The sequence below is a fragment of the Oncorhynchus gorbuscha genome, linkage group LG23 (genome assembly GCF_021184085.1).
Source record: "Oncorhynchus gorbuscha isolate QuinsamMale2020 ecotype Even-year linkage group LG23, OgorEven_v1.0, whole genome shotgun sequence".
Classification (NCBI taxonomy): domain Eukaryota; kingdom Metazoa; phylum Chordata; class Actinopteri; order Salmoniformes; family Salmonidae; genus Oncorhynchus; species Oncorhynchus gorbuscha.
Window position 1 is genome coordinate 857,574 of NC_060195.1, and position 15,991 is coordinate 873,564.

Below are 15,991 nucleotides of genomic sequence, written 5' to 3' on the forward strand. Positions count from 1 at the left end.
TGGTCTAATGTAGTGCCCTACCCTATGGGTCCTGGTCTAATGTAGTGCCCTACCCTATGGGTCCTGGTCTAATGTAGTGCCCTACCCTATGGGTCCTGGTCTAATGTGGCGTGTTGTTACCGGAGGAGACCGTGGCGTGTTGTTGCCGGAGGAGACCGTGGCGGGTTGTTGCCGGAGGAGACCGTGGCGGGTTGTTACCGGAGGAGACCGTGGCGTGTTGTTACCGGAGGAGACCGTGGCGTGTTGTTACCGGAGGAGACCGTGGCGTGTTGTTGCCGGAGGAGGCCGTGGCGGGTTGTTGCCGGAGGAGGCCGTGGCGGGTTGTTGCCGGAGGAGGCCGTGGCGGGTTGTTGCCGGAGGAGGCCGTGGCGGGTTGTTGCCGGAGGAGGCCGTGGCGGGTTGTTGCCGGAGGAGGCCGTGGCGGGTTGTTGCCGGAGGAGGCCGTGGCGGGGTAGTAATGAGAGAAAACAACACTGAAGACATGCAACATGTGTACTGGTACATGCACAGAGTATTTCTCTCTGCCCCTCTCAACAAACACAGCCTCTGGCGTTAGGTCATGTTCTTAATTAAGCCTTGGCATCTGGTTTTGCTTACGTTTTGAAAATGATTAGACCTTGACTCTTTAAAAAAAAAATATATATAACACAAAAAAATGTTTGCTTAAGGGGTAGCAATTTGTAATGAAAAGATCAGTGAAGTAATTGGAACCATACTGAATGTTAGTTGTGAAGCAGGCTGCATGCGTGTGTGTTTAGCAGGCTATATTAAAAGGCTGATCACTCTCGCGTTTGGCCTGGCCTCCACTATCGCTGTTCTCTCAGTACTTTAGTTTACATCTCTCAAATCAATTTCAATTGAAGGGCTTTATTGGCATGGGAAACATATGTTAACATTGCCAAAGCAAGTTAAGTAGATAATAAACAAAAGTGAAATAAACAAGAAAAATTAACAGTAAACATTACACTCACAGAAGTTCCAAAAGAACAGAGACATTTCAAATGTCACATTATGTCTATATACATTGTAACAATGTGCAAATAGTTACAAAAGGGAATTTACAATGGTGTTTGTTCTTCACTGGTTGCCCTTTTCTGGTGGCAACAGGTCACACATCTTGCTGCCGTGAGTTGATCAACATTTAATTGGTTTTCTAATTCTTTGTGGATCTGTGTAATCTGTGGGAAATCTGTGTCTACTATGGTCATACATTTGGCAGGTTAGGAAGTGCATCACAGTTCTCCGTTCTCCCCTCTCCGTTCTCCTCTCTTCTCTCTCAGCACTTACATCTCCACATGGTGTCATGCTCAGTTTGATCTACTCCAGGAAGTGATGTTACTGATTTTCTCAGTGCCGCCTTCTCTCATTGAGTACACTACGTGACCACAAGTATGTGGACTGCTCGTCCAACATCTCCTACACCTTTGCTGCTATAACAGCCTCCTCTCTTCTGGGAAGGCTTTCCACTAGATGTTGGAACATTGCTGCTATAACAGTCTCCACTCTTCTGGGAAGGCTTTCCACTAGATGTTGGAACATTGCTGCTATAACAGCCTCCACTCTTCTGGGAAGGCTTTCCACTAGATGATGGAACATTGCTGCTATAACAGCTTCCACTCTTCTGGGAAGGCTAGATGTTGGAACATTGCTGCTATAACAGCCTCCACTCTTCTGGGAAGGCTTTCCACTAGATGTTGGAACATTGCTGCTATACCAGCCTCCACTCTTCTGGGAAGGCTTTCCACTAGATGTTGGGAACATTGCTGCTATACCAGCCTCCACTCTTCTGGGAAGGCTTTCCACTAGTTGTTGGAACATTTCTGCGGGGACTTGGTTCCATTCAGCCACGAGCATTAGTGAGGTCTGACACTGATATTAGGCGATTAGGCCTGGCTCGCAGTTGCTGTTCCAATTCATCCCAAAAGTGTACGACGGGGTTGAGGTCAGGGCTCTGTCCATTTCTGTATGGACCTCGCTTTGTGCATGGGGGCATTGTCATGCTGAAATAGGAAAGACCCTTGGAAGCACAGAATTGTCTAGAATGTAATTGTATGCTGTAGCATTAAGATTTCCCTTCACTGGACATAAGAGGCCTAGCCTGAACCATGAAAAACAGCCCCAGACAATTATTCCTCCACCAAACTTTACAGTTGACAGTTGGGGTGTTCTCCTGGCATCCGCCAAACCCAGATTCGTCCGTCAGACAGCCAGATGGTGAAGCGTGATTCATCACTCCAGAGAACACCTTTCCACTGCTCCAGAGTCCAATGGCGACGAGCTTTACACCACTCCAGCTGACGCTTGGCATTGTGCACGGTGATCTTAGGCTTGTGTGTGGCTGCCCTGCCATGGAAACCCATTTCATGAAGCTCCCAACCAACAGTTGTTGTGCTGACGTTGCTTCCAAAGGCAGTATGGAACTCGTTAGTGAGAGTGACAGATGATTTTTCCACGCTTCAGCACTCGGCGGTCCTAGACGCGGCTCCTAGACGTTTACACTTCACAGTAACAGCCCTGACAGTTGACCAGGGCAGCTCTAGCAGGGAAGACATTTGATCCCTGACTTGTTGGAAAGGTGGCATCCCATTAGCCACTAAATGGTGCTCATGACATCATCGGGACATCTGGTGTAAGTGTGTTATTTACAGGAAGATCACCAGTCTCCCTTCCGCTATAATGGGGATCCTGTTTACTACCAGTAATGCCTGCAGTGCCGTGGTTGTCCTTTGAACTTTGTGGCTTCAGTGAGAGGGCAGTCATTCTCCCCTGGCCATTTTTTAGTGATTCGTTTTGGAACTGGGCCTGTCTAGGGATTGGTTTGGAACTGGGCCTGTAAGGATTGGTTTGGAACTGGGCCTGTCTAGGGATTGGTTTGGAAGTGGGCTTGTCTAGGGATTGGTTTGGAACTAGGCCTGTCTAGGGATTGGTTTGGAACAAGGCCTGTCTAGGGATTGGTTTGGAACTAGTCCTGTCTAGGGATTGGTTTGGAACAAGGCTTGTCTAGGGATTGGTTTGGAAGTGGGCTTGTCTAGGGATTGGTTTGGAACTGGGCCTGTCTATGGGATTGGTTTGGAACTGGGCGTGTCTATGGGTTTGGTTTGGAACTGGGCGTGTCTATGGGATTGGTTTGGAACTGGGCGTGTCTATGGGATTGGTTTGGAACTGGGCGTGTCTATGGGATTGGTTTGGAACTGGGCGTGTCTATAGGTTTGGTTTGGAACTGGGCCTGTCTATGGGATTGGTTTGGAACTGGGCGTGTCTATGGGATTGGTTTGGAACTGGGCCTGTCTATGGGATTGGTTTGGTACTGGGCGTGTCTATGGAATTGGTTTGGAACTGGGCCTGTCTAGGGATTGGTTTGGAACTGGGCCTGTCTATGGGATTGGTTTGGAACTGGGCCTGTCTATGGGATTGGTTTGGAACTGGGTCTGTCTATGGGATTGGTTTGGAACTGGGTCTGTCTATGGGATTGGTTTGGAACTGGGTCTGTCTATGGGATTGGTTTGGAACTGGGTCTGTCTATGGGATTGGTTTGGAACTGGGTCTGTCTATGGGATTGGTTTGGAACTGGGTCTGTCTATGGGATTGGTTTGGAACTGGGTCTGTCTATGGGATTGGTTTGGAACTGGGCCTGTCTATGGGATTGGTTTGGAACTGGGCCTGTCTATGGGATTGGTTTGGAACTGGGTTTGGAATGTCTATGGGATTGGTTTGGAACTGGGCCTGTCTATGGGATTGGTTTGGAACTGGGCCTGTCTATGGGATTGGTTTGGAACTGGGCCTGTCTATGGGATTGGTTTGGAACTGGGCCTGTCTATGGGATTGGTTTGGAACTGGGCCTGTCTATGGGATTGGTTTGGAACTGGGTCTGTCTATGGGATTGGTTTGGAACTGGGTCTGTCTATGGGATTGGTTTGGAACTGGGCCTGTCTATGGGATTGGTTTGGAACTGGGCCTGTCTATGGGATTGGTTTGGAACTGGGTGTGTCTATTGGCTACCTAAACTGGAGCTGACAGGAGAGTAAGGTCTCCCGATTGGTGCAGTGGTACTAGAGGCGTCACTACAGACCCTGGTTCCAATCCAGGCTGTATCAACCGGCCGGGAGTCCCATTGGTTCAGCGTCGTCCGGCTTAGGGTTTGGCTGGTGTAGGTTGACGTTTTACATAAGAATTTGTTCTTAACTGATTTGCCTAGTAAAATAAATAAAAGCCAAACTGCATGATGACTTTTTGAAGACTGTCGTCTAACTACACTATGTGTTTACCTGTGCAGGTGAGGGGAAGTGGTTCTACACCTCGCTCTCCACACCTCTACTACTGTCGTCTAACTACACTATGTGTTTACCTGTGCAGGTGAGGGGAAATGGTTCCGGAACATAGACTACTACCGCTTGGACGGCTCCACCAACGCCCTGAACCGGAAGAAGTGGGCAGAGGAGTTCAATGACACCAGCAACGTCAGGTAAACTACACCCCGCTCTCCACACCTCTACTACACCCCTCTCTCCACACCTCTACTACACCCCTCTCTCCACACCTCTACTACACCCCTCTCTCCACACCTCTACTACACCCCTCTCTCCACACCTCTACTACACCCCTCTCTCCACACCTCTACTACACCCCTCTCTCCACACCTCTACTACACCCCTCTCTCCACACCTCTACTACACCCCTCTCTCCACACCTCTACTACACCCCGCTCTCCACACCTCTACACCCCGCTCTCCACACCTCTACTACACCCCTCTCTCCACACCTCTACTACACCCCTCTCTCCACACCTCTACTACACCCCTCTCTCCACACCTCTACTACACCCCTCTCTCCACACCTCTACTACACCCCTCTCTCCACACCTCTACTACACCCCCCTCTCTCCACACCTCTACTACACCCCTCTCTCCACACCTCTACTACACCCCTCTCTCCACACCTCCACCTCTCTCCACACCTCTACTACGACCCTCTCTCCACACCTCTACTACACCCCTCTCTCCACACCTCTACTACACCACGCTCTCCACTAAACTTTTAAAGTCAAAGTAGTTTTGAATTTAAACATACCCTGATATCACGTCTCTTTGGTAGTCCTGTACCTGTTCCATCGCCCCTCTAACGCCCCTCTCTCTCACACCTCTACTACGCCCCTCTCTCTCACTCTCACTCTCACTCTCACTCTCCCTCTCTCTCTAACTCACTCTCTCCCCTCTCTCCCCCCTAACTTTCTCCCTCTAACTCTCTCCCTCTCTAACTCTCTCTCTCTCTCTCCCTCTAACTCTCTCCCTCTCTAACTCTCTCTCTCCCTCTAACTCTCTCCCTCTCTAACTCTCTCTCTAAGCCCCTCTCTAACCTCTCTCTCTCACCTCTCTAACCCTCTCTCACCCTCTAACTCTCTCCCTCTCTCCACACCTCTCTCTCCCTTTACACCTCTCTACTCCCTTTAACACCTCTCTACGCCCCTCTCTAACACCTCTCTCCCTCTCTAACTCTCTAACCCTCTCTCACACCTCTCTAACTCTCTCTCACCCTCTCTAACCTCTCTCTCCCCTCTAACTACTCCCCTCTCTAACTCTCTACACCCCCTCTCTCTACTACGCCCCTCTCTCCAACCTCTCTACACCCCTCTCTCCACACCTCTACTAACCACTCTCTCCACTAAACTAACAAAGTAGTTTTCTCTCTCCCTCTCTAACTCTCTTTCTAGTCCTCTCTGTTCCTCCCTCTCTAACTCTCTCTCTCCTCTCTCCCTCTAACTCTCTCCCTCTCTAACTCTCTCTCTCTCCTCTCTAACTCTCTCTCCCCTCCCCCTAACTCTCTCTCTCTCCCTCTAACTCTCTCCCTCTCTAACTCTCTCTCTCCCTCTCTAACTCTCTCTCTCCCTCTCTAACTCTCTCTCTCCCTCTCTAACTCTCTCTCTCCCTCTCTAACTCTCTCTCTCCCTCTCTAACTCTCTCTCTCCCTCTCTAACTCTCTCTCTCCCTCTCTAACTCTCTCTCCTCCCTCTCTCTCCCTCTAACTCTCTCCCTCTAACTCTCTCCCTCTCTAACTCTCTCCCTCTCTAACTCTCTCTCTCCCCTCTAACTCTCTCCCTCTAACTCTAACTCTCTCTCTCTAACCTCTCTCTCCCCTCTAACTCTCTCTCTCCCTCTCTAACTCTCTCTCTCTAACTCCTCTCTCCCTCTCCTCTCTAACTCTCTGTCTCCCTCTCTAACTCTCTCTCTCCCTCTCTCCCTCTAACTCTCTCCCTCTCTAACTCTCTCTCTCCCTCTCTAACTCTCTCTCTCCCTCTCTCTCCTTCTAACTCTCTCCCTCTCTAACTCTCTCTCTCCCTCTCTAACTCTCTCTCCCTCTCTAACTCTCTCTCTCCCTCTCTAACTCTCTCTCTCCCTCTCTAACTCTCTCTCTCCCTCTCTAACTCTCTCTCTCCCTCTCTAACTCTCTCCCTCTCTAACTCTCCTCTCTAACTCTCTCTAACTCTCTCTCTCTCTCTCTCCCTCTAACTCTCTCCCTCTCTAACTCTCTCCCTCTCTAACTCTCTCTCTCTCTAACTCTCTCCCTCTCTAACTCTCTCTCCCTCTCTCTCCCTCTAACTCTCTCCCCCTCTAACTCTCTCTCTCCCTCTCTAACTCTCTCTCCCCTCTAACTCTCTCTCTCCCTCTCTAACTCTCTCTCTCCCTCTCTAACTCTCTCTCTCCCTCTCTAACTCTCTCTCTCCCTCTCTAACTCTCTCTCTCCCTCTCTAACTCTCTCTCTCTCTCTCCCTCTCTAACTCTCTCCCTTTCTCTCCCTCTCTAATTCTCCTTCTCTCCCTCTGTAGAGGTCGGTTGTTCCTGATCTCGACCAGGGCTGGTTCTCTGGGCATCAACCTGATCGGAGCTAACAGGGTCATCATCTTCGACGCGTCCTGGAACCCGTCGTACGACATCCAAAGTATCTTCAGGCTCTACCGCTTCGGACAGCTCAAGACCTGCTACGTCTACCGATTCCTGGCTCAGGTAACCAGTCAGTCAGACAGCTCAAGACCTGCTACGTCTACCGATTCCTGGCTCAGGTAACCAGTCAACCAGCCAGCCAACCAGTCAACCAGCCAGTCAACCAGCCAGCCAGTCAGTCAACCAGCCAGCCAGCCACGTAATACCCAGCAGAGTTCAGACAATATCCAGGACAACAAAGTAGGAACTCCATAGTTAGAAAATGTGTATTGTAGCTGGACAGTTAGTGACGTAGTGGTGTGTAGCTGGACAGTTAGTGACGTAGTGGTGTGTAGCTGGACAGTTAGTGACGTAGTGGTGTGTAGCTGGACAGTTAGTGACGTAGTGGTGTGTAGCTGGACAGTTAGTGACGTAGTGGTGTGTAGCTGGACAGTTAGTGATGTAGTGTCGTGTGTAGTTGGACAGTTAGTGACGTAGTGGCGTCTGTAGCTGGACAGTGACGTAGTGTCGTGTTTAGCTGGACAGTGACGTAGTGGCGTGTTTAGCTGGACAGTGACGTAGTGGCGTGTTTAGCTGGACAGTGACGTAGTGGCATCTGTAGCTGGACAGTGACGTAGTGGCATCTGTAGCTGGACAGTGACGTAGTGGCGTGTTTAGCTGGACAGTGACGTAGTGGCGTGTTTAGCTGGACAGTGACGTAGTGGCATCTGTAGCTGGACAGTGACGTAGTGTTGTGTTTAGCTGGACAGTGACGTAGTGGCGTGTTTAGCTGGACAGTGACGTAGTGGCGTTTGTAGCTGGACAGTGACATAGTGGCGTTTGTAGCTGGACAGTGACATAGTGCCATTTGTAGCTGGACAGTTAGTGACGTAGTGGCGTGTTTAGCTGGACAGTTAGTGATATAGTGGCGTGTGTAGCTAGACACCTGTCCTCTTTCCCTCTCAGGGTACTATAGATGTAAACCTGTCCTCTGACCTGTCCTCTTCCCCTCTCAGGGTACTATAGATGTAAACCTGTCCTCTGACCTGTCCTCTTCTCCTCTCAGGGCACTATAGATGTAAACCTGTCCTCTTTCCCTCTCAGGGCACTATAGATTTAAACCTGTCCTCTTCCCCTCTCAGGGTACTATAGATGTAAACCTGTCCTCTGACCTGTCCTCTTCCCCTCTCAGGGTACTATAGATGTATACCTGTCCTCTGACCTGTCCTCTTCTCCTCTCAGGGTACTATAGATGTAAACCTGTCCTCTTTCCCTCTCAGGGCACTATAGATGTAAACCTGTCCTCTTCCCCTCTCAGGGTACTATAGATGTAAACCTGTCCTCTGACCTGTCCTCTTCCCCTCTCAGGGTACTATAGATGTAAACCTGTCCTCTTCCCCTCTCAGGGTACTATAGATGTAAACCTGTCCTCTGACCTGTCCTCTTCTCCTCTCAGGGTACTATAGATGTAAACCTGTCCTCTTCCCCTCTCAGGGTACTATAGATGTAAACCTGTCCTCTGACCTGTCCTCTTTCCCTCTCAGGGTACTATAGATGTAAACCTGTCCTATGACCTGTCCTCTTCCCCTCTCAGGGTACTATAGATGTATACCTGTCCTCTGATCTGTCCTCTTTCCCTCTCAGGGTACTATAGATGTAAACCTGTCCTCTGACCTGTCCTCTTCCCCTCTCAGGGTACTAAACCTGTCCTCTTCCCCTCTCAGGGATGTAAACCTGTCCTCTGACCGGTCCTGTCCTCTTCCCTCTCAGGGTACTATAGATGTAAACCTGTCCTCTTCCCCTCTCAGGGTACTATAGATGTAAACCTGACCTGTCCTCTTTCCCTCTCAGGGTACTATAGATGTAAACCTGTCCTCTTTTCCTCTCAGGATACTATAGATGTAAACCTGTCCTCTGACCTGTCCTCTTCCCCTCTCAGGGTACTATAGATGTAAACCTGTCCTCTGATCTGTCCTCTTCCCCTCTCAGGGTACTATAGATGTAAACCTGTCCTCTGACCTGTCCTCTTCTCCTCTCAGGATACTATAGATGTAAACCTGTCCTCTTCCCCTCTCAGTGTACTATAGATGTAAACCTGTCCTCTGACCTGTCCTCTTCCCCTCTCAGGGTACTGTATATGTAAACCTGTCCTCTTCTCCTCTCAGGATGCTATAGATGTAAACCTGTCCTCTTCCCCTCTCAGGGTACTATAGATGTAAACCTGTCCTCTGACCTGTCCTCTTTCCCTCTCAGGGTACTATAGATGTAAACCTGTCCTCTGACCTGTCCTCTTCCCCTCTCAGGGTACTATAGATGTAAACCTGTCCTCTGACCTGTCCTCTTCCCCTCTCAGGGTACTATAGATGTAAACCTGTCCTCTGACCTGTCCTCTTCCCCTCTCAGGGTACTATAGATGTATACCTGTCCTCTGACCTGTCCTCTTTCCCTCTCAGGGTACTATAGATGTAAACCTGTCCTCTTCCCCTCTCAGGGTACTATAGATGTAAACCTGTCCTCCGACCTGTCCTCTTCCCCTCTCAGGGTACTATAGATGTAAACCTGTCCTCTGACCTGTCCTCTTCCCCTCTCAGGGTACTATAGATGTAAACCTGTCCTCAGACCTGTCCTCTTCCCCTCAGGGTACTATAGATGTAAACCTGTCCTCTGACCTGTCCTCTTCCCCTCTCAGGGTACTATAGATGCAAACCTGTCCTCTTCCCCTCTCAGGGTACTATAGATGTAAACCTGTCCTCTGACCTGTCCTCTTCCCCTCTCAGGGTACTATAGATGTAAACCTGTCCTCTGACCTGTCCTCTTCCCCTCTCAGGGTACTATAGATGTAAACCTGTCCTCAGACCTGTCCTCTGTTCTTCCCCTCTCAGGGTACTATAGATGTAAACCTGTCCTCTGACCTGTCCTCTTCCCCTCTCAGGGTACTATAGATGCAAACCTGTCCTCTTCCCCTCTCAGGGTACTATAGATGTAAACCTGTCCTCTGACCTGTCCTCTTCCCCTCTCAGGGTACTATAGATGTAAACCTGTCCTCTGACCTGTCCTCTTTCCCTCTCAGGGTACTATAGATGTAAACCTGTCCTCTGACCTGTCCTCTTCCCCTCTCAGGGTACTATAGATGTAAACCTGTCCTCTACTATAGATGTAAACCTGTCCTCTGACCTGTCCTCTTTCCCTCTCAGGGTACTATAGATGTAAACCTGTCCTCTGACCTGTCCTCTTTCCCTCTCAGGGTACTATAGATGTAAACCTGTCCTCTGACCTGTCCTCTTTCCCTCTCAGGGTACTATAGATGTAAACCTGTCCTCTGACCTGTCCTCTTCCCCTCTCAGGGTACTATGGAAGAGAAGATCTATGACCGCCAGGTGGCTAAACAGTCTCTATCCTTCAGAGTGGTGGATCAACAGCAGATAGAGAGACATTTCACCATGAATGAGCTGACGGAGCTCTACGCCTTTGAACCTGACCTTCTGGATGATCCCACTGGCAAGAAGAGCAAGAGGACCACGCCTATGCTGCCAAAGGTACTGAGGCTGGATGGGATGGCTGGGGGGTGTATAATCTCTCTAGGACAGGCGTGGGTAACATAGATGTATGTCAACTCTGTCCCAGGACGATGGGATGTGACTAATAACGAGGAACCATTGTCACTGGTTATTTGGACAAATCACAGTTTTGTGTGTGTGCACGCTCACCTGGCACACTCTCATAAATCTGTGTAGTGGAGGGAACATGCAGCCCATCTGGCCCCCTGCTCACCGAGCCCCTGCAGAGGAGCAGGTCCAACCCTCGTTACTGTGTTTAAACCCTCTCATTATAGACACACCGCAATATCCTTCACTGGAACAACGATGAACCAAATAACCTTTAAATGCCAAGATGCTCTCTGTTAACCTGCTCCCTCTGTGTGTGTGTGTGTGTGTGTGTGTGTGTGTGTGTGTGTGTGTGTGTGTGTGTGTGTGTGTGTGTGTGTGTGTGTGTGTGTGTGTGTGTGTGTGTGTGTGTGTGTGTGTGTGTGTGTGTGTGTGTAACAGGTTAGTGTGCAGCCAGCTGCCTTTGATCTTTAGAGATGTCATAAACCCTGTTGTTTATCCCTCCCTCGGTCTGTCCGGCCTGCGTCCACCCTCCAGCTCTCTCTGTTCCATTGTTTCCTCTCCTCCCATGGGTGCAGGTGCTGTGTGACAGGCTGGTTTGGCCCCCAAGGGCCCCACCATGCCGTTTAATGATCTCAGCACAGCCTTTAGAGAGGCTGTCTAACAGCACAACACAGCTGCTCTGGCATTCATCTGTTTACTGCCTAGATGGATGAGTCTGTTGGAGAGATGGATGAGTCTGTTGGAGAGATGGATGAGTCTGTTGGAGAGATGGATGAGTCTGTTGGAGAGATGGATGAGTCTGTTGGAGAGATGGATGAGTCTGTTGGAGAGATGGATGAGTCTGTTGGAGAGATGGATGAGTCTGTTGGAGAGATGGATGAGTCTGTTGGAGAGATGGATGAGTCTGTTGGAGAAATGGATGAATCCGTTGGAGAGATGGATGAATCCGTTGGAGAGATGGATGAATCTTTTAGAGAGATGGATGAATCCGTTGGAGAGATGGATGAATCCGTTGGAGAGATGGATGAATCCGTTGGAGAGATGGATGAATCCGTTGGAGAGATGGATGAATCCGTTGGAGAGATGGATGAATCCGTTGGAGAGATGGATGAATCCGTTGGAGAGATGGATGAATCTTTTAGAGAGATGGATGAATCCGTTGGAGAGATGGATGAGTCTGTTGGAGAGATGGATGAGTCTGTTGGAGAGATGGATGAGTCTGTTGGAGAGATGGATGAGTCTGTTGGAGAGATGGATGAATCTGTTGGAGAGATGAATGAATCCGTTGGAGAGATGGATGAATCCGTTGGAGAGATGGATGAATCTGTTAGAGAGATGGATGAATCTGTTGGAGAGATGGATGAATCTGTTGGAGAGATGGATGAATCTGTTGGAGAGATGGATGAATCTTTGGAGAGATGGATGAATCCGTTGGAGAGATGGATGAATCCGTTGGAGAGATGGATGAATCCGTTGGAGAGATGGATGAATCCGTTGGAGAGATGGATGAATCCGTTGGAGAGATGGATGAATCTTTTAGGGAGAGATGGATGAATCTTTTAGAGAGATGGATGAATCTTTTAGAGAGATGGATGAATCTTTTAGAGAGATGGATGAGTCTGTTGGAGAGATGGATGAGTCTGTTGGAGAGATGGATGAGTCTGTTGGAGAGATGGATGAGTCTGTTGGAGAGATGGATGAGTCTGTTGGAGAGATGGATGAGTCTGTTGGAGAGATGGATGAGTCTGTTGGAGAGATGGATGAGTCTGTTGGAGAGATGGATGAGTCTGTTGGAGAGATGGATGAGTCTGTTGGAGAGGAGAGATGGATGAATCTATTGGAGAGGAGAGATGGATGAATCTTTTGGAGAGGAGAGATGGATGAATCTGTTGGAGAGGAGAGATGGATGAATCTGTTGGAGAGGAGAGATGGATGAATCTGTTGGAGAGGAGAGATGGATGAATCTGTTGGAGAGGAGAGATGGATGAGTCTGTTGGAGAGATGGATGAGTCTGTTGGAGAGATGGATGAGTCTGTTGGAGAGATGGATGAGTCTGTTGGAGAGATGGATGAGTCTGTTGGAGTGGAGAGATGGATGAATCTTTTGGAGAGATGGATGAATCTGTTGGAGAGGAGAGATGGATGAATCTTTTAGAGAGATGGATGAATCTTTTAGAGAGATGGATGAATCTTTTAGAGAGATGGATGAATCTTTTAGAGAGATGGATGAATCTTTTAGAGAGATGGATGAATCTTTTAGAGAGATGGATGAGTCTGTTGGAGAGGAGAGATGGATGAATATTTTAGAGAGATGGATGAGTCTGTTGGAGAGGTGGATGAGTCTGTTGGAGAGGTGGATGAGTCTGTTGGAGAGGTGGATGAGTCTGTTGGAGAGGTGGATGAGTCTGTTGGAGAGGTGGATGAGTCTGTTGGAGAGGTGGATGAGTCTGTTGGAGAGGTGGATGAGTCTGTTGGAGAGGTGGATGAGTCTGTTGGAGAGAAGGTGGATGAATCTGTTGGAGAGGAGAGATGGATGAATCTATTGGAGAGGAGAGATGGATGAATCTGTTGGAGAGGAGAGATGGATGAATCTATTGGAGAGGAGAGATGGATGAATCTATTGGAGAGGAGAGATGGATGAATCTATTGGAGAGGAGAGATGGATGAATCTATTGGAGAGGAGAGATGGATGAATCTTTTGGAGAGATGGATGAATCTATTGGAGAGGAGAGATGGATGAATCTATTGGAGAGGAGAGATGGATGAATCTGTTGGAGAGGAGAGATGGATGAATCTGTTGGAGAGGAGAGATGGATGAATCTGTTGGAGAGGAGAGATGGATGAATCTGTTGGAGAGATGGATGAATCTGTTGGAGAGATGGATGAATCTGTTGGAGAGGAGAGATGGATGAGTCTGTTGGAGAGGAGAGGTGGATGAGTCTGGAGAGGAGGAAGTGTTGGTTGGAGAAGAGAGAGTGTGGGATGTGTATTGATGTTTAACTAGCCATCTAAACCCAGTGATGTTTATATGACAGGGTTTACTGCCCACTATTAAAGATGTCTAGCTGACCGCCTCTTAAACCAGATGACCTGCTCTGTTCTGGCCACAGACTAGTACAGCTGTTAGTTCTGCTGGGTTCAGTACAGCTGTTGGTTCAGGTACAGCTGTTAGTTCTGCTGGGTTCAGGGACAGCTGTTAGTTCTGCTGGGTTCAGAGACAGCTGTTAGTTCTGCTGGGTTCAGAGACAGCTGTTAGTTCTGCTGGGTTCAGAGACAGCTGTTAGTTCTGCTGGGTTCAGAGACAGCTGTTAGTTCTGCTGGGTTCAGAGACAGCTGTTAGTTCTGCTGGGTTCAGGGACAGCTGTTAGTTCTGCTGGGTTCAGGGACAGCTGTTAGTTCTGCTGGGTTCAGGGACAGCTGTTAGTTCTGCTGGGTTCAGGGACAGCTGTTAGTTCTGCTGGGTTCAGGGACAGCTGTTAGTTCTGCTGGGTTCAGGGACAGCTGTTAGTTCTGCTGGGTTCAGAGACAGCTGTTAGTTCTGCTGGGTTCAGGTACAGCTGTGGGTTCTGCTGGGTTCAGGGACAGCTGTTCTGCTGGGTTCAGGTACAGATGTTAGTTCTGCTGGGTTCAGGGACAGCTGTTAGTTCTGCTGGGTTCAGGGACAGCTGTTAGTTCTGCTGGGTTCAGGGACAGCTGTTAGTTCTGCTGGGTTCAGGTACAGCTGTGGGTTCTGCTGGGTTCAGGGACAGCTGTTCTGCTGGGTTCAGGGACAGCTGTTAGTTCTGCTGGGTTCAGAGACAGCTGTTCTGCTGGGTTCAGAGACAGCTGTTAGTTCTGCTGGGTTCAGAGACAGCTGTTAGTTCTGCTGGGTTCAGGGACAGCTTTTAGTTCTGCTGGGTTCAGGAACAGCTGTTAGTTCTGCTGGGTTCGGAGACAGCTGTTGGTTCTGCTGGGTTCGGAGACAGCTGTTAGTTCTGCTGGGTTCAGGGACAGCTGTTAGTTCTGCTGGGTTCAGAGACAGCTGTTAGTTCTGCTGGGTTCAGAGACAGCTGTTAGTTCTGCTGGGTTCAGAGACAGCTGTTAGTTCTGCTGGGTTCAGAGACAGCTGTTAGTTCTGCTGGGTTCAGGGACAGCTGTTAGTTCTGCTGGGTTCAGGGACAGCTGTTAGTTCTGCTGGGTTCAGAGACAGCTGTTAGTTCTGCTGGGTTCAGGTACAGATGTTAGGTATGCTGGTTTCAGGGACAGCTGTGGGTTCTGGAACAGCTGTGGGTTCTGCTGGGTTCAGGTACAGCTGTGGGTTCAGACACAGCTGTGGGTTCTGCTGGGTTCAGGTACAGCTGTGGGTTCTGGAACAGCTGTGGGTTCTGCTGGGTTCAGGTACAGCTGCTGTACTCTCTCTCTCCTCACCCTCACTTCTCCTCACCCTGTCCTCACCCACTCTCTCCCCTCACCCACTCTCTCCCCTCACCCCCTCTCTCCCCTCACCCTCTCTCTCCCCTCACCCTCTCTCTCCCCTCACCCTCTCTACCCCAGTTGTTTTCCTTGTCTCCCTCTGTCAGTCTACCTCAAATCAAATCAAATTTATTTATATAGCCCTTCGTACATCAGCTGATATCTCAAAGTGCTGTACAGAAACCCAGCCTAAAACCCCAAACAGCAAACAATGCAGGTGTAAAAGCACGGTGGCTAGGAAAAACTCCCTAGAAAGGCCAAAACCTAGGAAGAAACCTAGAGAGGAACCGGGCTATGTGGGGTGGCCAGTCCTCTTCTGGCTGTGCCGGGTAGAGATTATAACAGAACATGACCAAGATGTTAAAATGTTCATAAATGACCAGCATGGTCAAATAATAATAAGGCAGAACAGTTGAAACTGGAGCAGGAGCATGGCCAGGTGGACTGGGGACAGCAAGGAGTCCTCATGTCAGGTAGTCCTGGGGCATGGTCCTAGGGCTCAGGTCCTCCGAGAGAGAAAAAGAAAGAGAGAAGGAGAGAATTAGGAGAACAGTTGAAACTGGAGCAGGAGCATGGCCAGGTGGACACTAGGGCTCAGGTCCTCCGAGAGAGAAAAAGAAAGAGAGAAGGAGAGAATTAGAGAACGCACACTTAGATTCACACAGGACACCGAATAGGACAGGAGAAGTACTCCAGATAAACAAACTGACCCTAACTGACCCCAGCCCCCCGACACATAAACTACTGCAGCATAAATACTGGAGGCTGAGACATGGAGGCTGAGACATGGTGATGGTGTAATTACTCCATCCCTCTCTTTAAGATACTCCTTGATTGTGTCCCAAATGGCAAACTATTCACCATGTAGTGCACTACTTTAGACCCTATTCCCTATGTAGTGCACTACTTTAGACCCTATTCCCTATGTAGTGCACTACTTTAGACCCTATTCCCTATGTAGTGCACTACTTTAGACCCTATTCCCTATGTAGTGCACTACTTTGACCCTATTCCCTAT

At 49.2% G+C, this 15,991-nt stretch overlaps 1 protein-coding gene across 1 annotated transcript in view; it reads left to right on the plus strand.

The window, feature by feature from the left end:
* LOC124011565 (transcriptional regulator ATRX-like) overlaps positions 1–15,991 on the plus strand; it is a 96,508-nt gene that overhangs the window by 59,232 nt on the left and 21,285 nt on the right. Inside the window, 3 exon segments of the mRNA XM_046325022.1 lie at positions 4,354–4,462; positions 6,821–6,998; positions 10,259–10,450. Coding sequence (XP_046180978.1) covers positions 4,354–4,462; positions 6,821–6,998; positions 10,259–10,450 — 479 coding nt within the window.